Source organism: Galleria mellonella, unplaced genomic scaffold (genome assembly GCF_026898425.1).
Source record: "Galleria mellonella isolate WM207_F2 unplaced genomic scaffold, CSIRO_AGI_GalMel_v1 utg19, whole genome shotgun sequence".
Taxonomy (NCBI): domain Eukaryota; kingdom Metazoa; phylum Arthropoda; class Insecta; order Lepidoptera; family Pyralidae; genus Galleria; species Galleria mellonella.
This window is the reverse complement of record NW_026442028.1, coordinates 464,154-491,248: the sequence shown is the minus strand read 5'-3', so window position 1 is coordinate 491,248 and position 27,095 is coordinate 464,154. Positions and strand designations below refer to the sequence as shown.

The 27,095-nt window shown below is 32.2% G+C and overlaps 1 protein-coding gene across 1 annotated transcript in view; it reads left to right on the top strand.

Annotated features, from left to right (window-relative positions):
• Positions 1–27,095, top strand: part of LOC113521248 (uncharacterized) — a 224,028-nt gene that overhangs the window by 114,409 nt on the left and 82,524 nt on the right. Inside the window, exon 3 of the mRNA XM_026906728.3 lies at positions 23,304–23,413. Coding sequence (XP_026762529.2) covers positions 23,345–23,413 — 69 coding nt within the window. The 5' untranslated portion in view covers positions 23,304–23,344. The remainder of the gene's footprint in view (positions 1–23,303; positions 23,414–27,095) is intronic.

Genomic DNA, 27,095 nt, shown 5'->3' with positions numbered 1-27,095 from the left:
TTCATGGGAAAAAAGTGGTTTAATGCCTTTAAATTGTCGTCTGTCGTACGTGTTTATAATATAATCTATATTTTGTATGCGAACACACCAGCTATACTATCACGACCGCATACGTGCCCTATTACATTACTTACGTAAATGAGAACAGTCCATATCAGATTGTTGTTACTGGTCTTACAAAATCATTGCAAATGGACGCGGTGAAGCGAAAAATGACACGTACGGAAAAGTTTATGTATGTAATTTTGAATTTAGAATATTACTTTAAAAATTGACGTTAATACTTTTCAATATAGACAGTGTTTCTTGAAAATAATTTATAAGCTGATATTGAGGTAAATAGAATTTTAAAGGAGTATTCTGTCTTTGGATTATAAAGTAGTACGTTATACTACGTCCATGGTTCTACTCGTATTAAAGGCTGGCAACGCACAAGTAACTTCTCTCGTATTGCAATTGTTCATAAGCGACGATAGTCGCTTTTTATCAGGTGGACTGTATGCTCGTTTGCCTTCCTAACAATAAAAAAATAACAGTGATATTGAACTATTGTCTCAAGGAAACATAGGTGTAAAACAACAAAAAATATATAGAAAGTGGATTATATTATATATTATATCAGCCGTTAACTGCCCACTACTGAATTTAAACTTCCCCTATTGGGGGGTTGGCCAGTAGTTGTCACGCTTGCATTCCAATTCATGATACGTTGAGAAAAATATTCATTTTCAATGATTAATTACTCCTTTAATTAGTTAAAGCTAATAATTTAAATTCCACATTGTATATATTTTGTCTAATTAGAACTTTTGTCTTTACACAGGTTCTTAGTAAACAAACGCAAAACAATATACTTTAAAACATTGTTCTTCAAAGGAGTTCGACGTTCAACTATTCTTAGTTGTTATGTAAAACACATTGTTTCAGATAAATAAGTTTTAGTTTTAACTCCCTTCAGACTTGAGAATCCTTACAGAATATTTCTGAGTTCTCAATGTTTACCGTTTGATTATGTATTATATAGTTTAATATATATTATAGACGTAGGTATTTAGACATTTTTTTTAACTTATATATATTAGACAGTTAATCTTTAATATCAGCTGTTAACTGTCCACTGCTGACTGTTAACTTCTTCTATAAGGGAAGCTACTGGGTATGCCAGTAGCTTCCACACTTGGCAGACGTATGTTTTAGTGATGTTTTAAGAGGGATACTGCTCTTAATTTCTTAATCTTTAACTTTTTTTTATACAACTTAGAATGGCAAACAAGCTGACGACCCACCTGATGGAAAGTGGTAACCATCGCCTATAGACATGAGCTACCATGGACATAACAGAGTATACTGGCACGTATGTTTTAGTGATGTTTTAAGTAAATTCACGGAAACACAGCCATGCAAACACAACTGTTTTATGGTAGAAACTCAGAGGTCCATTTTTTATAAATTCTTAATCTTTAACTTCCCTTAGTCGCCTTTTATGACACTTACGAGAAAGGAAGGATATTGGATTACCAGCTTATAATTTAGGAAAGTCATTGCATATTTCGGTTTTGATGTGGCGTTGATGGTGAATTCAGAGTTAATTATATATTCATCAGGAAATGTTTATAAAACATGTTCATAAATTCACCAATATATATGTTTTCCTCTTAATTCTTCATATTTATTATATATTAAATCATCTATTCGATTAATATAAAATTGTTAATGCATTTCTAATAGATTTTATGGTAAGTACATACATAAATTTCTCCAAGATACATCTTTTATTACATTTATTTCTGTAAACTTGTGTAGCATAAACATTTATTTAAGAGTTTCAAAGCAATATTATGTTTAAAATTATATTTAACCGGATTAAGTTACGTGTATTTTTGTGTTGAATATTTTATAGTGTGATATCGATTTTTGTTAATTATATTCATCTCAGTTTTTCGTTGTCTAAAATATAAATTTTCTATTAAATGTAGCTAGTAAAAATTTCTCTTTTTTTTAGCAATTTGAATACTTGTACATCTATAAATAAATATAAATATAACTTTAAAAGTGTTACAGGTTTTTTTGCCTGACAAAGCCCATTCATCATTTCAGCCGTTAACTGTCCACTGCTGAACATAAGCCTTCCTAAGGAGAGTTTTGTCAGTAGTTGCTACACTTAGCAGGCAGGTTGGAAACCGTAGTTAGGCTTTTAGAGATGTTTAAAGAGGAACGCCTATCTCTATTGCCTATCTCTGAACCTTTAGTCGCCACTTACAACTACAGGAAAAGAAAGCGTTGCCTATTCTATGCGTAGAATACACTATAATAATACGTCAGTACAATCAATAAACAATTTCTTATTATTATTGTACTTGTAATTATTTACAAAAGCATCGATGATACAAAGCGCATCAGTTATTAAAATTTGATGGATTTTTTATTATTTACACGTCAGTAAAGTGCACGAGTCATCGATACATTTAATTATGATCGATTGGAATTCTAAAAAATATTACGATTTTCTAATCGAAGCAATCGATTTAAGCGTCCTATTTTGTGAAATTTAATTCCGCGTAAGTCGAGTAAGTTGTAAGTGAGGAAAGACCAGCGAAGATGTTCAACTTGTTGTTGTAATTACATTATTATAATATTGAATTTAATTAAAATCTAACAAGTACTTTATAATCATTGTTTAAAATTCATTAATTTAAATTTAAGTATAGCAGATGTTCCTTTTTTAAATTCAAGTATTTTTTTTTACATTACTCATATTATTGCACAGACATCGTGCTGTAATGTTTAAATATTGTTGGATTACGTAAATCTATTGTTCATACCATTGTATGTTACCGCTAGCTGAGCCAAATAACGCATCATTAAACTTATCTCTATCACATTCCGGTAGCTGTGTGCGTACGACGGATAACTTCCTGTATTAAATCGAAATTGATTTTGAATTAACACGGCCTCATCCGCATTACGATTATTGCTGTAATATCAGACAGATATGTGTTACTTCGGTGCTAGATGATAGTTAATAGCGATATGATACAGCGGTGCGTTTGTAATAATATAGATTAGTGTGGTAATTGAACGGTTTATATACAACGAATAACAATATAGATATATCTCTTGCTTTGTCAGTTTTTTGCTTGATGTTCAAATAATTGGGTCTGACAGTCAAGTGTACAAATACATAAAGAAACTTATATAAGTAAGCAATGTTTATTGAGAGTATTATTATTGTATTATACCATACCATATCAGCCATTTACTGTCCACTGCTGAAAATTGAAGGAACCCGATAGAAAGGGGTTTGCCTGTAGAAACCATGCTTGACAGGCGGGTTGGAACCGCAGTTAGGTGTTTTAGAATGGACGTTGCTGTTCATATTTTATCTTAATTAAATTCCCTTAGTCGCCTCTTATGACACCCACGAGATAAGAAGGCACAGCTGCATTCTTCATTTATTCATTGCTTAGCTTTAAATTTCATGTAGCCTATTAAATAACTCTGTGTGTTGCGCTTTGGCGAATCTTAAGCAGATAAGTGTTTAGGCATGTTTATCCATATTTTTGAGTTTATTCAAATGTAACATAATCAGAATAGAATTATATTTAAGTTTAATAATGTTTTACAATAGAAGATTCAAAGAATTTTTTTTTAAATGTTGGAAGCTAATATTTTTTAATCTAGTATATTTACAGGCAATTTAGTTGACAGGCTGGATTGTAATTAAAATGTGTTCTATAACTGAATGTCACGATGTTGTTGCTATAGTAGATACATAGGTGACTACTTATATTAACTTATATAAATATAATAAAGCCGCCTAACCAAGCAGTCTTTTCAAAACAACCTTATAGTGCTGGATTTTATTGTTGTACATATTTATTTAGATAAATTTATTTCCATAATCCCTTAACTTGGACCAAACTGTCACGTTATGCGACGTGATGCATCAACCCCATTTTATATCTAGATGCATCCGGTATTGCTTATTTGTACGTGTTAAATTATTGAAATAGGATTAAGTCTATCTAGACCGGTGATAGCTTTGATTAGTGTAATGTTTTATGTACAAAGTATGAATGAGTCACTAGTGGGACTAGTGGGAGTTACCAGAGGGAGACTTTGTACAAAAGTCGATTGCTTGGGTACCTCTGTCCCATTCGTGTTTCAACCGTGATGCAGCTGTGTTTGCATGGCTGTGTTTCAGTTTGAAGGATGGGATATGGCGTGAATTTACTGGGTACAGAGGAATAACATCTGAATCCTCAGGAATGGCAACGCATGGGGGTATCATGGGCGAAACCGTATACTCTGTTAAGTCCATGGTATTGCTTATATCTATAGGCGACGGTTATCACTTTCCTTTAGGTGGGCCGTCAGCTTGTTTGCCATTCTAAGTTGTATAAAAAAAATTAAAATATGTTTTAGTACAATGATTTTTGTCTTATCCGTCATTCTTATGAACACATACAAATACCTGATTACTATCTTTATACTAGATTGCTACAACTAGTAGAATTACATAAAAAAATATTGAACCAGAACATTTCGTAGTAAATTGCACATTTACAATAGTCTAAGAGTATGGCGACAGGAAACGAGCAGTTGTAGATGTCGTTACTGTAATACCAGCAACGACCTAATCAGATGGTTAGAAGTAGTTAGAGCAGTTTACTGTCAACTGAAGTATTCCGGGTTCGAATCGAGTGTCGCATAAATATTTCTATGACTTGTAATTACTAAGTTATCGTGGAGTTGTTGTGAGATTCTAGTGGCGTGGAATGCGGTTAGCTACATTAGCAAAAAATAAATGTAATAACTTATAGAATTGTGTAATAAAAAAATATTAATTTCTAATGTTCTTGCTTGTTTTTTTTTCCTTAAGCCTGGATATTAATTTCCAGGTTTGCTACACTATATACTTTCATACACACTTACTGACTACGGTGTGTAAGCTTAGGTGGGAATATATATAGGGAGGGGAGAAAGGGGTTGTTAGCAATGGAGTTTGACAGTCCCATTGCTCGTGTGTCCCACCTCCACGTGGTTCCCCCAGGAAACCATCGTGAACAATTCTTGTTGAATTAGTCACGTTGGGCTAACTGGGCTACTTCATTCTCATCTATCATCCGTCACTGGTGCCCCGCCGGTATATACCGATAGCGTGGGTACCATTCCATTATCATCCATTAAATATATATATATATATATATATATATATATATATATATATATATATATATATATATATATATATATATATATATATATATGTAAAGGGAATACATTTAGCTGGGTTCTTTTTTGTTTGTCTATCTGTCTTTACTATTTTCAATATTTTGTTGTTTATTCGTTTATGCACTTATGTATTAGCTTATCTTTTACATTATTATTACCTAATTCTAAATATATTTATTACTAGTTTATTACTAATTTATATATTGCCTATGTATACTCAATATACAGATTTAATATATCTTACTTGCTATTTTCCTTATTGACTATTTTTATTATTTTCTCGCTATTTTCTTGCTTATTTGCAAAAGCTTGAAATTACTCAGCGAGCTATGGAGAGGGCTATGCTTGGAGCTTCTTTGCGTGATAGAATCCGAAATGAGTGGATATCCATCTGAAGGGTAAGCAAGCTGAAGTTGCAATGGGTTGGTTATTTCTCGAAGAACTGACATCCGACAGGGAAGAAATGCTCTTGAGTGGCGACTTCGCAGGGGCAAATACAGTGTAGGATGACATCTCCGTTAAATGTAGTGACGACTTTAAATACGTTTCAGGGAATCAGTGAATGCAAGGTGGTTTAAGATCGTTTAAACAGTCTATGGGGGACAGATAATGGTTAAGATGATGATAATGAATGTTTAATGGATTGATTAATTTATTGATAATTATTTGAATCGCATTATTAATATTAAAAATTTTTGAATAAGTTAGACGGTTATTGCTGCCAAGAAGCTATGTTTGGCAGCATAAATATGAGTATGAGTATTCCATGCACAACTATTCTTTGGAATCAACTTCCAGCAGCAGTATTTCCGAACCGATACGACGACATAACCTTCAAGAAAAGAGTATATTCCTTTTTAAAAGGCCGGCAGCACACCTGCAATGCCGCTGGTGTTGTTGGTGATCATGGGCGGCGGTAGTCACTTACCATCATGTGAGCCGCATGCTCGTTTGCCCCCTGTTATATATATATATATATATATATATATATATATATATATATATATATATATATATATATATATATATATATATTTCTATAAAACGTGATGTTATTCTTGCCTATAACCGATGCTTGTCATATTCCATCACGCAGGCCCTCGGATTGTTTGGTATTTTTAGTTTCATACAAAAGTGGGCTTCTAGCGTAATTAACTAATAAATAACAATGCTCAATAATACATATATATAATTAGGAAATTTTTATGTAAATCGATGAGGCAATAACGATGTTCTTGCAAAAAAAAAAAAAAATCAGGTCGACCTCTTGCTTTTAATTAGACGCAAATTAAGTCAAAAAATCTGACAAACGCTGATCTGATACTTGATCTACACAGATCTCAAACCCAGGAATTCAATGTAATTGCTAACCGGTATTCTATCTACTAAGAATAAGAAGCAACATAATGTTTAGTTTTAATTATTGTCAAGTTAAGTTTACGCCTGCAGTAAGCTGAGCAATTGTTTTTACTGTCACACTTGTCTGTCCATCTTTTTGCAGCCGTGTAAAAAGGCAAGAGGCCACCCAGCTCAATACCTATTAGGACAAACAAGAAATGGACATAGGTCCGTTGTAATTAGTAGAATTTTCTAGTCGAGTTAACTTGTAGGCAATTTTACTTACTTAAATTTACTTATTTTCTTTTATTTAAAAATCGAAGTGCATGGTACTGTTATCTGATACTCCAAGGTTGGAGTTAATATGATAGTTATTATGTAATGTGCCTACAACATAATAAAAGATATGAATTTAGTAAAGTACTCGATTAACAAAGGATGTTATTAGGTATAAGTATTTTTAATCATATCTTTATGTTGTATATTCAGTAGATATTGTATAATTTTTAGTTAATATAAATTTTATTATTGTTTTCATTATTTAGTTATAGAAATTAATTCTTTCTTAATTTTAATATGAAATAGCAAGCAAGTCACGTACTACACAAACGAAATAATAGTCTAAACACAATTATCACATGACCCGTTAAATTTATTTTTAAAATCCCATGCCGAGATGATTAATTGTTGATATAATAACATAACAGTATTGTTTTATTTTTTTTTATTTATTCAGTAGTACAAATATGTGTACATGGCGGACTTAATGCTAAAAGCATTCTCTCCTAGTCAACCATAGGGAAGTGTCAGAATACTCGAATGCGGTACTACTAATTATTGATATACATACATACTAAAATTACATATATAAACGAATAAATATATATGAATAACAAATATACTTACACATATACGATATATACTATATTATACACGAATTTGGGAATAATATAAAGCACTTATTGCTCGGATAAAGATAAAAAGTGAGCGTGAACGCTTTTTTTGAAAGACGGTTTGTTAATGGTAGACTATCATTAACATCAGTATGTGAAGATTACTAGATCAACAGCTGGACCGATCGCCGCCAAGTCTACTCGTCCATCCGAACGAGGCTCCACCATGTCCAATATTGCCTAATACGCACATACGTCCACCATTCAAAGAACATTAACATGTCGCGCACACGTTTCACTGGCTAGAAAGTAGCACTTGTTGTATAGTGACTGTTAATGTTGTTTTTAGTGAAAATTTCCTATCGGTTCCGGTGTACGTGCGGTATGCCCTTTAGGTCCAGTAACCTGTTTTTTGTTGGATAACCGCGGACGCCTGTGGAATAACTTTGTTAGTTTGTTGCGCTCTGTCCAAAGAAATGGTGATGAGCGTATACCTTGTAATGATAAATGAGTTCTGTTGGACTATTTAGCGGTAGTGAGTGTAGTAAGGCGTTGTATTATGCCGCTAGTGACAGTTTATTTAAATATGGTTATTATATTCAATTCAATCACAGCAGTGTTGTTGGTCTACCGGCTTAATACATCGTTGTACCTTTCGATGGTCGCACGTTCAATCCCTGCAGGATACAAACACCTTTGTATTCACAAGTATGTTTGTTTGTATTGGTTTTGGTATTTTCAAATTATAATACAAATATGTATTTACAAAATATATGTATGTTTATCAATGTTCCAATACCTATAGTACAAACTCTGCTTCTAGATGTTTAGGACTAGATCATCATCTGCATTATGCTACGTATCTGTAACGCGTAAAATCTTATTCTTTTTTTAAGAAATGTCAATGGAATGTACTGCTATTAGCATGCACTAGTACCAGTAAGAAATAATAGGTGAGCATGAAATGAGGTTTGTACATCCAACATATGACGAATTTATTAGGAATTAACCAAATTGGTGCCAGGGATCATGTACAAGTCGCCTTTGAGAAACGGAGCTGCGTATGCTCTTTACAAACAAACCGTTCCTTACGCAAAACACAGTAAGTTGAATGCCATCAGGCACTAGATCCGTCCTGTTTACATATTTTAATGTGTGCAAGATAATAAAATAAATACATTAATATTGTAACATACATATATAGAATTCTAATGTGTTCTTAATATGTAATTCTTGGTGTAATTTTAGTACATCGTAAAACTTAAAGTATACTAAAGAATTTTATTGCTCGTCGTCTAGGCAGGCCTTTAGATCAGTAAATTGATCACATACAGGTAAATGAACCTATTTGTTTATTACGGAATATAAGCTATAGATAATATTACACAGAGAAAAAATTGATTTTTTGTATGTTTGTTTTTTGATCGATTTTATATTTTATAAATCGATCGACAAACAAACAAATATACAATAAATCAATTTTTTCTCTGTCTAATTATTTTGAATTGTATTACTGTATTATTATTATATAATGTATTATTTTGAAAAAATAAAGATCCCTACAAAAATATAATATTATCATTTCAGCCGTTATTCGTCCACTGCTGGACATAAGCCTCTCTCTTGGGGAGCTACTTCCCTCCAGCCATTAAAGCTAATATATAATATTAATTTATCTTTTTATCTACACGTACGAGATAGAGGGAGGCGAAGTGCATCGCTAGTATTAATAAATATGCAGATATACACTATTGACCATCTCATCATGACTACATTAGGATCGGACAATGTTTGTGTTGGCGAAATTCTCTATCCTATATTGGTTTCCAGTCCTTAAACCTAAACCTGCTGTAGTTTAGAACGCCTACACGACACCTTATAAGAATAGTATTGAAACTAAATACTTTATATATAAGCTTAGTAATGTTATTAGAATTAAAGTAGTTTTATATTATATATTATGTATAGACGGCCATGGTGGTCTAGCGGCTTGACATACTGCTTTACCTTCCAATGATCGCTGGTTCGATCCCCGCAGAATACATATGTATTCATGAGTGTATTTGTTTGTATGAGTATTTATATTTTATATATAGTTATTTACGAAAATGTATGTAAGTATGTCTATCAGCTGTCTTGTACCTAAAGTATAAGTTATCCTTCGTTTGGGACGAGATAGAGCTGTGTAATTACATGAGGTTTATTATTATTTAAATGTGTACTTGCAATTATTCAAATTATTTTTTTGGAGTAATTACAAAGTACTCACTTAGTATTTAATAATATTATCTTTTGTAGAATTTAATATAAACTTATTTAATTATTTAGCCGTTAAAACAGAATTATAGCTAATTTCATATTTAATAATATATAGGTATATTGCCTGAGGGTAGAAAAATATAAGTTTTTAACTTTCTAAATCTTTAAGATAAATCCGTTAAGAAATTTTAAAAAACATCATCATCTGAAATGATCAGCCATTATCCGTCCACTGCTGGACATAGGTCCCCACCATAGACTGCCATAAGGAACAGTCCTAAGCCATCTACATCCACTGACTCCCTGTGTTTGAGGTCGTCACTCCATCTAGTGGGGGGTTGTCTTTCACTCCGTTTACCTGTTTCGTTTGCGTCTCGAGTATCCTAAAAGAGCAATTAAAATAATACTTGACGTTTTTAACGTGTATATGATCTACCATCTATTGGCCTTGTGGTCTCGGCACAGAGTAAGCCATCTTTTTTTCCCGTAGTGGTCATAAGAGGTGATAAATGGAGTCGACCTTAAAGGTCGAAGGACGGGCAGCAGCTTTCCTTTTAAAACATCACCAAAGCTTAACAGCGGTTGCCAACCTGTCTGCCAAACGTGGCTACTGAAAGAATCCCATGATAGGGAGAGGCCTATGTTCCACAGTGGACAGTTAACGTCTAATATGATGATGATGAAATATCATAAGATTTTTAATTTTAAACAAAAGTCCTGTTACATTTTAGTAGTTCAACCCAAAATCTCATTAAACATTTTGTTAAGCCAGATAAACTAAAAAGGCTTTATAACTCGAAAGGAACGATAAAATGTCCTTAATAGCTCAATTTGCCGCTCGCTTGTACAATGTAAACAAAGCATTATATTATTCACTAAAGTGACTTTGTGCATTTCTCCGGTGGGCGCGCCCCCGCTGATTGGCCGAGTTCAATAGCGTTTACAAGTCACGATTCTGTCGTGCATGTTGGAAATTGTATCTATTTTGTTATTTTTTATTATTATTAGAATTTATTTAAATTTTAACCTTATCGATATAATGCTTAGGAGAATTTTTGAATCTCATTGTTTTCGAGACGCGTGAAATTTTTATCCGCATAGCATTGTACATATGGCAAATACGATAAAAGTAATTATTTAAGTAGGTATAAACTATAATAGTTTGAGATTTCTTCTGTGGGTTACAGTTATCTATATAATTATTAGTATTTATTTATGAAACTTAGAATAGCTAATAAGATGACGGCCCACCTGATGGAAAGTAACAGTAAAAAATATACACATGGACATGAGTATACTGTTTCGCCCATATCTCCCATGAGTTGCCATTCCTGAGGACTCAGGTGTCATTCCTCTGTACCCTGTAAATCCTTTGCCATATTCCACCCTTCAAACCAAAACACAGCCATGTAAACACAACTACTTCACGGTAGAAACAGGAATGGGACAGTGGTGCCTAAGCCAACGACTTTTGTACAAAGTCTTCCTCGGGTATTATTTTGTTTTTTCAGTATATATTGCTTATATATTACACAGTATGTATTTTTATATATTTAAATTTTCTTCGAATTTGATTCAAATATAAACTATCAGTTTCGAGAAAATATTAAATTTTTGTTTATATATAGAATAATTTAATATAATCTTGTGGTCACCTTCCTGCCCTTATCCCAATTATTTGAAGTTAAGGTAAAATGATTTTATATGACGTACATATTATGTATGTATGTACATATTATGTAACGTTGTTTTTTGGTTTTCGACCGGCCGCATTCCTGACGTTAACCCTCTTTGGGAAGGCATTTGTTGATGGTTTCCACTGTCTACGATAATAGAATATAAATGTAATATAATACGATAATAGATTATTGTGACAATATTATATATTGCTATTATAATAGTATATAACATGTTACAATACACCGTGACATTTTTATTACATGACAATACCACGCTCAACGCACTATTCGTTCGTGTATTTTGATTTAACAGTCATGCGCGTGCGCCGATAGCTTACAATATTGCTTTTGATAAACAATGTAGGTTGCAAGAAAGTTTATGCTCAGTATGTTTGCACAAATATAACTGGGAATTTTTTGATTGCTCTTAGGTCAGTTACCGTTATTTTTTTTCTTTTAATTTAATCATATATATAACACTTAGCTTTGATTGAATTATACATAGTAACTCAATCAATTAAAGTGATTCTGTTTGAGTTTACACACAGTTCTTTGATTGTTTAAACGTTTCAAAAGTTCTTATACAAATATAATTAAAGACTTCTGTCAAAATTATGATCGGATTTCCGAGAAATCTAAACGATTTCAATTTTGACGAAATTCATATAGTATTAAAAATCTGTTCACTATAATACTTTGTCACGTTATCATATAATATATACGAGTAAATAAACAATGTACTTAATTTGAGAAACTCCTTTCTAAAGTCGATTAAAAATAGGTCTTTCGGTCATATCATTGTAGCTGTAATAATTTCGATGTACCGTTTTGAGTAAAATGGTCACGTATCAATTATTGTTAATAATGTACAAAATGTAGCCATGTTGGTCCCGACATAGAATAGGCCATCCTGTCCTTTCTCGTGAGTGTCGTAAGGTGACTAAGGCAGCAGTGTTCCTTTTAAAACATCAAAGCCTAACTGCGGTTGCCAATCCGCCTGCTAAGCATGGCAGTTACTGGCAAAACCCCCCAAGGGGGAGGCTTTTGTTCAGCAATGGACAGTTAAAGGCTGATATGATGATGATGGTGATGAATGTAGAAAAATATTCTACATTGTAACTAATTGATAGAAATATTAACGGCGAAATGGTTTTGATCTTTAATTGAGGCTTTATTTCAAATATTAATTTGGCCGAAGTGATTTAATCTTTTTTATTACAAATTGATTTATCTGTTTCGAATGAAATCTATTACATATTTATATCTATATTTTATATCTATACTAATATTATTTATTTATTTAATAAGGTACATACAACTTTTACATTTTACATGCAATTTAATAACACAAAAAATAATTTTGCCTAATGTAAAAGTCTTTTACAGGCGTACACCACATGCATTATTATAATATTTAATAAATTATTAACAATGACAATAAGATTGTCTGAATAATAAGTATATTATAAAGAGGAATAATTGGATTATTTGTTGCTTTGTAATGAATATACTGGAAAATTATTTAACAGATTTTAAAAAAAATTATACTTTCATCTATTGAAAGCTACATATCAGCGAGTAACGTAGGCTATATATTATAAATTATTACTTTTAAAAAATATATTTATATGTACGCAGTACGCATTATAAATCTGAACCTCTTAGATGTTAAATTAATTATTATGTTTAGCAAAGACGTAGTATTTTACATAAAAAAGAACACAGACAAATTTTTGTCTTAGTTTTGTTAATAAAATATTTTACATAAAAAATGACATAGGTTACTTTTTCTCATAGTTTTATTGACAAAATCTTGGGCATAGTCATTAATATGATATTTTTAATAAAAAATAAAATAAGCTTTGTAACATAATTGGACGATTTTTTTTTGGAACACTATGTCACTTGGTCGGTATCAGTTTGAATACGTTGACAGACAATTGGCACTTAGCGTAATTCTCTCACAATTTCGGTAAAACCGAGTTACCCACTATTGCTATAGAAGTCATAATAAAATTATTACATGAACAATAGTGAAAATTATAAGCTAAAGTCTATATATATTGAAAGTGAAATAAACAATATTTTGTTCTTGATTGTATAATTATAGAAATTTATGCAGTTATATATTTATATTATTGGGTTAATATTATTAATTAGATTTAGTACTAGCTGTATCCCGTGGCTTCACTTGCGTGATTCAGTGTAAGATAATGACTGTGTGAGTACGACCTGATAGGTATCCACATTATGAATCACTCGTGCTATACTTTCACTGACCGGCTTCATGTCACTAAGACGTTTCGTTGGAGGTCACACAATTATGTCATTTTCGTGACAAATTGAGCAGAGATTGTTAAAATTGTTGTTTTATGACAATTTCTGTGATTGTTTCGTGTCCCAAAGTGTTGTTTGTGCGATGATACCCTTTGTGAAATTTGTTTGCTTGCGTGTTTACTTTTCTAAAAGTGTCTATAATGTAGGTGAGTTTAAATATACTCTTACACGAGTGCCCATTATGTGGAAATCGAGAGTTACAGATTAATTTGACTTCAAAAATAAACATTGAAGTTAATACGTTAATAAATTATTAAACATATTTAATTAGGAATTAGCTGTCATAATTAGAATATTTATATATAAATTTTGGTATTTGGGTACATATATACTTGCTTACAGTATTATATGTAAATAACATACAAGTATTTCGAAGTACTTTTTAATTTATTAAGTAATTATATCACGAAATTGTGTTGCTAATATTTTTTTACCAATACAGATATATAAATGTCACTTAAAAAAATAAATGACTAAAATGAATTTTAACTATTGAAATTTTGTATAATAACAAAATATCAATATTTCTTTTAAATGTCTACTTGTAAAGTAACAAACAAGTAACAAAGCGACTACATTACTCAGTTCAAGGATTCGTAAACTGAAGTGCCAATATGGCGACCATAGATATCAAAGAACCGACAAGTGATGGGAAAGAAAGGTCTGGAGCGACGTCCATATTTTACAGGTAAATGCAATGTAGAATGACCCCTCTAAATGGAACGGTGGCCTAAAAATGTAATGAGACAGTAAATGCTCGTATCTCACGACCGTTCAACGCAGTGAAAGGGAGTGACCTATACGAGTTATCGCGGGATTTAAACCGTAAGAGCATACAAAGCTCTTCAGGAGAAAAAAAACTTTAAAGCAAATTTGTATGTAGTTATAAAAGTTCTTTTTTATTATGTAGAATGATAATTTTATACTAAATTGACAAGTTATGCATTAGTAAGTAAAACTTACAACAACGCATATGCTTGGATTACGGAAGTAAATAATCTCTTTTAAATGGCATGGCTATCAAGATAATCATACACACGTTTTTAAATTAGATCGCCAGGACAGACCGCAACAGATTTTGGTGCAATATTTTTTACATGGTAGCCCAACTAATATACAAAATTAAAAAAAATGAATGTTCTTAGTTTAGTTGCTCTTATTAGGACGTCTCATATTAATTTTTATTAAATATTATCTATGTACATACATACATCTTCACTATCATATCAGCCTTTAATTGTCCACTGCCAAACATAAGTCTTCCCCTTGGGAGGTTTGCCAGTAGTTGCCACGGTTGGCAGGCAGATTGGCAACCGCAGTTAGGCTTTGAAGATGTTTTAAGAGAGACACTGCGCTGCCCACCCCTCGCCCTCACATATTATTACACTAAAATACAATATTAGAAACTAGTTATTGTATATTTGTAAAAAAATATTTTTATAATTACGCTTCTATAGTTATGTTTCTGATATAAATATGTTTAGTGGCGCTGGACAGTTATTATTTGAAATGACTATTTAGTGAAGTAAACAAATATTTTAGTAAATAAAGTAATTCAGTAAGATGTTGATCTTTCAATTAAGATTCTGTTTGTAGATTAAAAACGTCATATTTAGAATGCTAATAATTTTCCGTAATCTTCACCAAGTCAATTATAGAGAACAATTTATATTTTCTACTTCCGTTCAGATTATGGTTTAATTAAAAATTTAATTGTTAGCTTTTCTACTTGGACTTGAATTTAATGGTTCACGATATTTCATTTGTAAATTATACGTTACAATGTTGATGTTTGATTAATAAAATTGAAATGGTACGATTTGAAATTATGTACTTTAATTACATATGTAAGTATATAATTAAAGTACATAGTTATATATAACTATATTATTGTATTAAGTAGATAATAAAATGCGAATGATACAATCCTACTATCTTATTAATCCAATTAATGTTATAAATACGAAAGTTTGTCACGATGGATGGATAAATGTTTGTTGCTTTTTCATACATAAATTATTAAACAAATTTAAATAAAATTTGGTACACGGGTAGGTTATAAATAACTTGGCATATAGTTTTACACACAATCTCAGCCTTCAAAAGCGATAACGCAAGAAGTAGGTTTACCAGAGGGAGACTTTGTACAAAAGTCATTGGCTTGGGCATCTCTGTCCCATTCGTGTTTCTACCATGAAGCAGTTGTGTTTACATGGTTGTGTTTTAAAGGGTGGGATATGGCAATGGATTTACAAGGTACAGAGGAATAACATCTGAGTCCTCAGGAATGGCAATACATGGGGGGTATCATGGGCGAAACAGTATACTCTGTTATGTCCATGGTACTGCTCATAACTATAGGCAACGGTTTCCATTTTCCATCAGGTGGGCCGTCAGCTTGTTTGCCATTCTAAGTTGTATAAAAAAAATACTTTATAGGTACGGTACTGTGTATTTTGTGATTATCGCTTAGAAACATTAATAATGATAACATTTTCTTTATACCCCACAGGTGGCAAACAAGTACGCAGTCTGTCTAATGGTAAACGTTTGAAAAACCTCATACTGTAGTTCCTTGAGAAAACTTCAGCAGGGAGCTCATTCCACAGCCTGAGCGTTCGCAGGAGAACATTCCTTTGAAAGTGCACTGTACATGATCATTTAGGTTCAAGCGTGTGAGGATGAATTCCCTGTCGATGGCAAGCGGTGATAAAAGGTGGCATTTTATTACTGACAGTTACAACTGTCTAGCTGGCAAGCCGTCAGTTTGTTTACCACTCGCAACAGTAGAAAAAATTTACATTACAATCACATGATTTAGTTTATGATTTATGAACCATTGTCTGTACAATTCATTGAAACTAATTGTTGGAATTTATCGATACAAACATGTTGTTAATTACACTCTGTGTACTTTTTTTTTAGAACAAATCGTTTCTTATTACTTCCTACGATAGATATTTCCTTTAAAGACCAAACGGAGAATTTGTATATAAGTCGTCTGTTTAGATATCTTTGTTCCATTCGAGTTTTTCCCGTGAAGGGGCTGTGCATATCTTTGTTTGTGTTTTGGTTTGAAGAGTGCGATATGGCAGTTAAATTACAGCGTACTACAGTGTTGTTGTATTTGCCAATTACTGTACAGTTAATTGCTGAATATAGCCTCTCCCATAAGTGAGGGTCTTGCCAGTTCTTTTTTATGGGTGAAAATGGTATGGTATGGTATGGTATGGTTTAAGGGGATACGCTGGCGGAGCACCAGTGAAGGGTGATAAATAAGAATGAAAACAGGTCAATTAGCACATCATGATGAATTCATAAGGAATTAACCATGATGGTTTCCAGGGGGAACCGCGTGGAGGTCGACCTGATAGGGTATATTCATAGCAATAGGATTATCAGTCTCCATTACTAACAATCCCTTTCCCCCTGGTTTTGCCAGTATTTGACACGCTTAGTAGATGGGTTGACAATCGAAGTTTGGTTTTTAGTGATGTTTTAAGAGGGACACTTCTGCCCAACCCTCGATATGCTCCTGGGAAAAGAAGAGACGGCCTATTCTATATCAGTATCTTCACGGCTGCTCCGCCAGCGTATACCCTTATCATCCATTAAAAAAAGTACCTACACGGGGACTGCCGGGTACTACAGTGTATGGAGGTATAATAGCTCAGTCCTCAGAAATAGCAATGCATAAAGGGTATCATGGAGATCACAGTACATTCTATGTGACCGTGATGTTGTTCATGTCTATAGGTAACTAACTTTTTAACAGGCGGGATGTAAGCTTGTTTGCCGTTCTGAGTTTCATAAATACATATTCACTTCATAGGTTACCTATTTGAGGATCTGTACTTTAAAAGAAATACATTTTTTCATTACTAATAGTTAAGCTATCCTTATCTTCTTAAATTCCCATGTTCTTATTATCCTGAATTTACAATTTGGATTTGTGTGAAATCGGGCCTGGTTGCTGGGTAATATTATTAATTTGAGATTGTTTATTTGTTATATCTTGGTGCCTTAACGGCTAAGTCAATCATCATGAAATTATTTTTATTATCTCAGTCAATTTATTGAACAATTATTAACTTATTTTTACTAAGATTAACAATGTGCTGGTGATATGGATAATAAATATTATAAAAAAGACAAGAACATGTCTAATTTAAAAATAATTAGTGTAATTCTAATTAGAGAAGTATTTAGTCAGATAGTAGAATGTATATCGTCTGCGGAGGCCTTAAAGCATTATTCTATACCTATATTATACCTATAATCTATACCTTGTACTTCACTTATAAATTTATGTATTGATTAATTATGTGTATTTTTTTGTTAAAATTTATACATTATTAATTTCTGTTGACACCATGTCAATAGCTTAGGTCAACAGCAATTAATTAGGTATAAATGACTGATTTAATTTGAAAATATTTAATTCTATTTATTTATTGCGTAAATAATATTAATTAAAAAAGGAATAAAATAGTTGATTATTAGTAATTATAGTGTAATTTTAAGAAATCTATTTTACTTAGACTCTTATAATATGAATCTTAATTTATGTAAATTAAAATTAAATTCCTTTGGTAAGAGCGTTTGAGAACGAGTGGATTATTTTTCTTTTAATATTTGTTCTAATCTGTTTAAGGTTTTTAAAAAAAGACAAAATATATTCATTTGGACAGAATAGTGTTCATCGTATTACTGTACAGTAATTAATATAATACTAGTTTTAGTTTCGTTACGTATATAGGTACCAACGTGGAAAATGAATTGTAACAGCTATTATGAAATGCGTACATATAAATTAGAGTAATTATTATGTCGAGTAATATTAACTTTCGATACAATTAATCAATAGGAGTGGGAAGTACTTTCTCTTCGATGACATTACTAATGCAAGCAATGATTTAATGCAATTGACCTCTATTTGTATCTGCGTTCATAACAGCTCCTTTCAGCGTAGGTAGAAAAGCGAGGGCCAAGTACCTTTATTCTTACCTAAATCTCTTGCTACATATACTTTATTTTAATGGTGATCTGTACTAAACTCTGTATGTATTTTAACCTATTCCAGACACCAGCTCTCCATAGTACAGTTCCGTATTAATTTAATTTTATCCTAAATATTACATGTGTTAACCTAAATTGTTTGTGATGAGACATAATTTTATTTTATTTATTTATTTCAAGTAAACAGTTACATAGACAATATATATTCTTAGTGCCGCGAAACTGCATTGCAGTTTGTCTGCAGCTCTGCGCTCTTGTACATACAGCTTTTAAACAATTATAAACTTATGTCTTTATACATATCTATTATAAATAAATATATTATTATTAATGCATTCATAATACGTCCCATGTCTGTTTCCCCCACTATGCAGTTGTGTTTGTAATATTGCGTTGCTGTATTTTAGTTTAAAGGGTGAAATAGGGCTGCCGTGTGGTCTTGGCATAGAATGGCCTACTTCTTCCTTTCCGTGGGTATCGTAAGAGTTGACTTAGGGAACTTAATGGTCGAGGGACGGGTAGCAGCGTCCTTCTTAAAATATTACCATAACCTGACTGCGGTTCCCAACCCGCCTGTCAAGCATGGTAGCTACTAGCGAAACCCCTTGTAGTTATGGAGGAGGCCTATGTGTAATAGACAGTTAACGGCTAAGATGATGATGATAAAGCTTCTCAAAGAGAGACGTGAAAAATTGTTTATATAAACCAGCATTGTGGGGGCCGCAGGTTAGATGCAATCTTGCGTTGGACCTGCGGCCCACACAGATAGAATTCATAGTCATTTACCATCATTTGTGTATAGAGTTAATGTGTCGTACTAGTATAGAAAAAAAACGCATTTTATTATGTTCACGGTACTGTCACAGTATAGTCTAGTTCCAAAAGATAAAATTGTAATTGGCATAGATATAAAAAAAATAATTGAATACTTTTTTAAGTCGGTTAAAAGTATTATAAGTAAATGTGTCTGTAAAGTTTTTACGGTTATTAAAATTTCCGAAATTTTCTTTAGTATGCTTTACATCTGGCCGTAAAATATTTTATTTTAATATTTTGTTGCATGTTTTTAAATATTATTTCAAAAAGGAGGTGGTCAAGAATTCGTCTGTATTTTTTAGTTTTGCTAATATGATTATATATATCGTGGTAAATATATATATGTGAAATAGATTTGTTTTTGTTTTTTTTAGAATAAATATATTTTTGGAGAAATTAATTTGGAGAAAATTTAAATTATAAAAATTTTACTATAGTAATTTGTAACTGTAACGAAGTACCTACATACCTATTACGGGAACTCAGTATATGCAAAAAGATTTCTTTCGCGTCTAAAGCTACGGATGCACTAGTTCCACCTATGAATAAACCTGTTCATTGTAAACAGTGCATCATTACCGCGACCCGTGTGGGAACTGTCGCTAGGAAGCGGGGTCAATGACACCGAGTGCACCGACGTTTACGGATGCGTTCGCGCATTGCACAATAATAATGATAGTAGTACCCGTGGTTAGAAAAAAGAGAACAGCTGTTTTTATGACTCATTGTTTTGTTAGGATCATGGCAGATGTATTCTAATTTTCTTAAAAAACTATAATAAACATGTACAGGTTATATTGAATGTAAATTTAAATTGGATGCGTTGATAATTCGAAATTTAAATTGAATAAGAATATTTTAGAAGTTACGAAAGAAATTCAAGTAAGTAGTAAATAAAAAAAATTATAAATGTGATATTCATTTAATCACAGTTTTAAAGTATTTAAATGTATTATATTTTTATTATTCTATACATTTGACATATGTATAATAGCAGTGTCATTTCCTTTAACGACGTAAAATTAAGTATCCCATATGTTAAAGCAGGATATGGTCTATCTTTGAACCAAATTACAATCACATCCACTTTACTGTTTAAGTGTAATCCAAACTTTTTTATAAATTTTTACATTAGTTGGTTTGTTTTTTACTTTATTATTATTTTTCTAATGTGTTTATCATTTATTTACTTTATACTACACCACTTAAAGAATATATATAAAAATATATATGTATTAAATTTAAGAAGTAGAAAAACTGGTCTTGTGTTTAAAGCACTCTCTTCTCGACAGCCTTTGAGTAGAGGAAAAAAGAAAGAAACGGTAGCTATTTGGCTATTTTTATATTTAAGTTTTATATAAATAAATAAGAAAGAAAATAATGTAGATAAATATTATAAATATATTATATTTATAAATAATATATCTACATTTTTCTTACCATGATAACCCATGCTGCAGACCATTAATTCATAGCTATATATATGTGTAGAGATACATTGTAAGCTTTCATATACAAATGACGTATGTTCTGTGGGATACCATATTTTCTTATTATTAATTGTTTGGGCTTGTACCGTCTTTATGATCAAGTGTTTTGCGTTGAATTATGAACCTTCATCGAATTAATCATTTAGATAATTTTTCCTTTTTATTTTTTAATTATTTCTTATAATTAATCTATTTAACAGATTTTAAAAGTTATTTCCTTCTATATATATATATACAGCTAACAGCTTAATCAATATTTATAAAACTTTGTCATATGTATGGGATGGAGAAGAATAATTCGCTTATGCGGGTAAAGTCCCGGGTAAAAACTAGTGATTCATAATTAAATGTAGAAGTTAAGTTTTATGAACATATTTATGATACTTTACAAGAAGTACAAATGTAAAATAAAAAAAAAATTATATGTGTCGAACATGGAGTAAACTTTATTTAAAAAAAAATCAACAAAATTGGTTTATTGCAATAATTAATATAAAAATAAAGAATAAAAACCAAGAGCTGGAACAAATCAAGGAATAAAATATAAAATCAGGGTACTTGCTCAGAAAATAATCATTCCTCACTGGCGCTCACAGCGCAAGAGTTACCTACCATAGCATTTTTATCCCATAAAAAGCTACGTAGCTTTAGAACATATTTTATGAAGAGAAATAAATATTTTACACATAATGAATAAGTATGTAAGTATATAATACTTGAATTGGAATACCAATGACCGTTGATGACATTTTGGTGAGAACGATAAAGTTCTGTTGTTTTTTTATTATACTGAAATGGCAGACAAGTTGATGCACTACTAAGTAAGTAGTATAATTATTGTTGACTACTTATACCTACCCTCAACTGTACTATGGCATAGCTAAAACTATAATTTCCTTTTTCTGTGCCAGGGATCTCTTACTTTTTGAGAATAATTATTTTTATTAATAGCTTTTACTCGAGATTTTATTCTTGGGACCGGGATAAGTAAGGGAATAAGTAAGTAAGGGAAAGTAGCCTATTTTCTTCTTTATCCTATATATTTTTTAATGGGTGATAATGGAATGATAACCCCAACCGCGCTATCGGTATATACCGGCGGGGCACCAGTGAAGATGATAGGTGAGGATGAAGTAGGTCAGTTAGCCCATCGTGACGAATTCAACAAGAATTGTTCACGATGGTTTCTAGGGGGAACCACGTGAAAGACGACCTACGTAATAGGGCATATTGCTAGCAATGGGGCTGTCAAACTCCATTGCTAACAATCCCTTTCCCCCTACATCCTATATTGTACGTGTACCAAATTTTATAGTGATTTGTTAAGACGTTAAAGTATTAAAAGGTAATAAATAAACTAAAGCAATAGTAAGGATTGACACATCAGGGATTTTAATATAGGATTCAGAACTTCAGAGAATAAATATGACGCATCTTGAAGGAAAGGGTAGGCGTGGGATATTAGTAAAGAAGATAAGCGGTCTTAATATTCAGGCCGACCTCGACGTGGTCCTTCTTAGAACCTTTGTGGTTAATTCTAGGCGAAGTTCATATAATGGATGGATAAATTTTCTTTATTTTTAACAAATGATACCCCATCTGCGCTACTAGTATACATTAGCGGGGTACCTGTGAGGGATAATAGATGATGATGAAGGAGTTTAGTTGGCCCATTGTGACGAATTTTACAATAAATCAACCAAGATGGGAACCGCGTGGAGGTCGACCTAATTGGGTATATTGTTAGCAATAGAATTGTTAATCTTCATTATTAACAATTCCTTTTTACCCCGGACAAATGTACTTGCTTTATCGTCGTTTCACATTCGTGAAGTGTACTGATCCTTACCGGGGGTGTTGTAAAAGTGATGTATCTAATTAGGTTGCGGGTCTCAATTTTGGATCCCAATCTCACATAAAAAATTTTCAAATCTGTAATTTTTTAATTATAGTGTTTCATTATTCGTTTAAAAATAATTGTTGCTTTTTGCCATTGATGGCATGTAAGGTTGTCGCCCGGTAAGCCGCAACAGAGGCTTTCATGTCCTTTTTGTGCGTGCTTTTGTGGCGCTATCTTAACACTAATGATGTTTAGTAATAAAAAATATTCCTTACTCCATCTGAGATAATAATTACAATCATTTCCTATACTTACTTTAGCTAGTTAGGTTCATTTATATTCCTATTATCCTTATAGATGACATTAGTTGCCTCACAGCTCGATTTGCTTGTTTCAGAGCGATGTCGCGGTGGAAGGGTATACTGAGGTAGCCGGCAGATGGCAGCAGTGAGCGCGGCGATGTTCCGCCCGGGGGGCAACCTCGACCCCTGCTATGGTACGCAACGGGTAAGTCATGTTTTACACAGATGGCGCGCTAAAGAGAATATTTTTAGGTTTTACATCAATTTCGTTTGACTGTTATGATGTAATTATTTGAATAAATATAAAAAAAAAATAACTACCTAAAAAAAAACAAAGGCGACAAAAGAATACGGAATCAATACGGAAGAAAATTTCATCAATTGATAAAAGATTTGTCACAAAATAATAGTTCAGAATTGCGATTTAAAAATTAATAATAATTACTGTTTATGATGGTTGGTGAAACGATCTAAATCAAGCATGGATAATAATAGTGTATTTGGTAAGAAAGGCGGAGAAACATACGAGAATAGAAAATATATCAAATGTAAAAAAGAATAAATTTGAAATTGTAAAAAATAAATATATAAAAAAGATTCACATTGTGGTCTGTAATAGTGCAAAATTTTAATATCTAGCTTTTTGTATTGGTCAAACAATAATTATGACATGTATAGTCTTGTTATTCATTCTTACCACACATTAGTAGTATGTAATACATCATCATTTTTTTATGAAATAAATGATAAATAATTTACTCATGTTTAGGTAACTAAATTCAATACAAGAATTGTACAGAAAATATACATAAATATAAATTTTATTTTGATTTAAAAACAACATTAGACGTTTACATCGTCTTGTAGAACGCTGCGTTTTTGAAAAAAAAAATGTTTAGACTATCGGTGTCATCGGTGTACATTGCTCTAAAGACCACAATATAAATACATAAACCTAAAAACTTAGCCCAACTTTAGCCTTAATATTTACGAGTAACAGTCGGGTAAAAATCGAAATATCTTTGCTTCTAAACCGAATTCATGAATAACAATACTGGGTCACTTAATTTTGGTAGTAGGAGTTCCTTTATAGTATACTCTGGAAGTTGTTAAGGTTTGGTCCCTTTGAAAAAGGGCCCCCAGCATTATTGTATTTGAAATTAAGTTTGTTGATCTGTTCTAGTTTGATGTTAAACGGAGATAAATCCCGGTGTTAGATTGTTTCTGACTTTTGTTTACGCAAGTATTTATCAAGTTAGTAGGAATAATTTAGAGGGATTTGTGATGTGTACGTAACTAAGTATAAATAAATAGTAAATAAATATATTAAATTTAGAAAAATGTTTATGTGGCAGTTTAATTCGTATATTGAGGAGTCCTCAGGAATGGCAACGCATGGGGGGGGGGGGAGGTATCATGGGCGAATCAGTATACTCTGTTATGTCCATGGTACTGCTAATGTCTATAGGTGACGGTTACCACTTTCCATCAGGTGGGCCGTCAGCTTGTTTGCCATTCTAAGTTGTATAAAAAAAATAAAAAAAAAATCGAGGATTCTGTACAAATAATGGAAACAGGTTTCCTTTAAGTAGTAATTTGCTTAAGTATAAGGCAATTTATTTACAAATATGTCCTTTGAAATAGATATCAGGTCATTAATTTGAATAGGATTTCCTTAGTTTGGACCACAACTGTGTTTAATCTCCGGACTGTATAATTAAATTTGTTTGTGAATGTTTTTTCGTGACTTCTAAAAAAAATGTTTATCTATTTTTCGTATAATATATACTTAGTTCTTTGTAACTTGTAGTTATTCGCTTTATCAACGGATTTATCATTTTAAAAACTATGAACGTAATGGTGTTTATCTTCATCAGCATCGGTATCTGTCCATTGCTGAACATAGGCTTCTCCCATATACTGTCATAAGGAACAGTCCTAAACCACTAACTGCCTGTTATGTATTTGAGGTTGTTGCTCTATTTACGAGGAAAAGGTGAGAAGTTTTCGGCCTGATACAGAAATGGCATTCTAATCAGCAAAAATTTAAATTTCTCGCTTAGGTGCATGTGTGTTCATTCGTATGACAAGTTGAAACTTGTTCTTTCAGATAGTTTATTTCCACGAATTTTTGCAGTAAACCTCGTGCATGTGTTTCGTTAAAATGGACCTGCACACCTGCAATCCCGGAGTTTTTGCACCCTGCATTGGTGATGGGAAAACTCCGGGATTTGGGGTACGATTTGTTCGGTCATTCCCCTTATTTTCCTGATTTGGCACCCTCAGATTTCTATCTATTTCCAAACTTAAAGAATTTGTTTCCGGGAAGCGGTTCACGTCCGATAAAGAAGTTGAGTTACGGCCCGTAAATGAATATTTTCACAACCTTCCTAACTCACTTCCGGAAAGGAATACTGATGTTAGAGAAACGCTGAATCAAGTGTGTTGAAGTCAAGGGAGATTATGTAGAAAAATAAAAATATTTACTGAAAATCGCAGCCTTTCATTGTCAGGCCGAAAACTTTTCACCTTACACTCGTAGTAGGAAGTCGTCCCACACTACGTTTGTCTTTATGGAGTCGTTACTTAAACACTTTCTTCCACATCGGTTGTCGGTTCCTCGAGTTATGTGACCAGTCCATTATTATTTCAGCTTTATCCTTCTACCTCATTTTACGTTCTGTGACGCAAATAAACTCTGAGCATAGCCCTCTCCATTGCTCGCTGAGTAAATGAAACTATTGCATTCCGGCAACGTTAAGGGTTAAGGTATACATTTTAATATATAAAAATTCCGTATCATGAATAACGATGTTTATTTCTACTAATCTTCGAAACTACAGATTTTAATAAAATTTTGTGAATGTGTAAAGTTTACTTCAACTTGAAAGAGAGCATAGTTACTATCCTGATTAAATTGACAAAATAGACAACATTTTTCTAGTCAGCTAGATTGATGTTAGTTGACGTTGTACACTATGCGCCTGCAAAGTGTGGCAACTGTTGGTAACTTTCTTCTCTTTTTTATGGGGCGGCCCATGTTCAGCAGTGCACAGTTGCCGGTTGATGTGATGATGATGATGGTGATGTGTACTAAAATGAAATATAATTTATTCAGCTGCTTCTACAGGATTGAGGGAATATTTTCACATTCGCATATTTATAATGTTTATAGTATGAGGACAGATGATGGAAATGTCACAAAATAAAATATCTTCAACTGCACTACGTAATACCGTCTCTCAAAGAATGATCCAACATTTGTAATAGACATATTTGTATCCAACGGAAATTAAATTTTATGACTGTGAAGGATATATCAGTACAGGTTATGTCCTTCACATAGCTATGAACGTGACACGAAATACTTACATATTACGTTTAATATATGAGTTCTTATTACATTTTTTTGTCATTTCTATTTCTGCGAATCGTACACAGATAGAAGGAGATTCTAATAAAGTGTGAATTTTCCTTATATCTTTTATTCGAACATTAGTTTTTCTTAATGGTAAAATGGGAATGGTATTTATTAATAAATACTTATGCCAACAACTTCGTTTATGTTTACTATAATAAAAATAATAAAACAATAATGGCCGTGTGTTCCCGGCATAGAATAGGCCACCCCTTCCTTTTCCGTGAGCGTTAAAAGAGGTGACTAAGGAAGGGCGAAAAATGGGCAACAGCGTCCTTCTTAATATATCTCCAAAGCCTAACTACGGATGCCAATCTGCTTGCCAAGCACGATAACTACTGGCAAACTCCTCCAAGGGGAGGCTTATATTTAGCAGTGGTCAGTTGAAGGCTTCTAATATGCTGATGATGAATAGAATAGAATACACAATATGAATTTTCTTATACAACTTAGAATGACAAACAAGCTG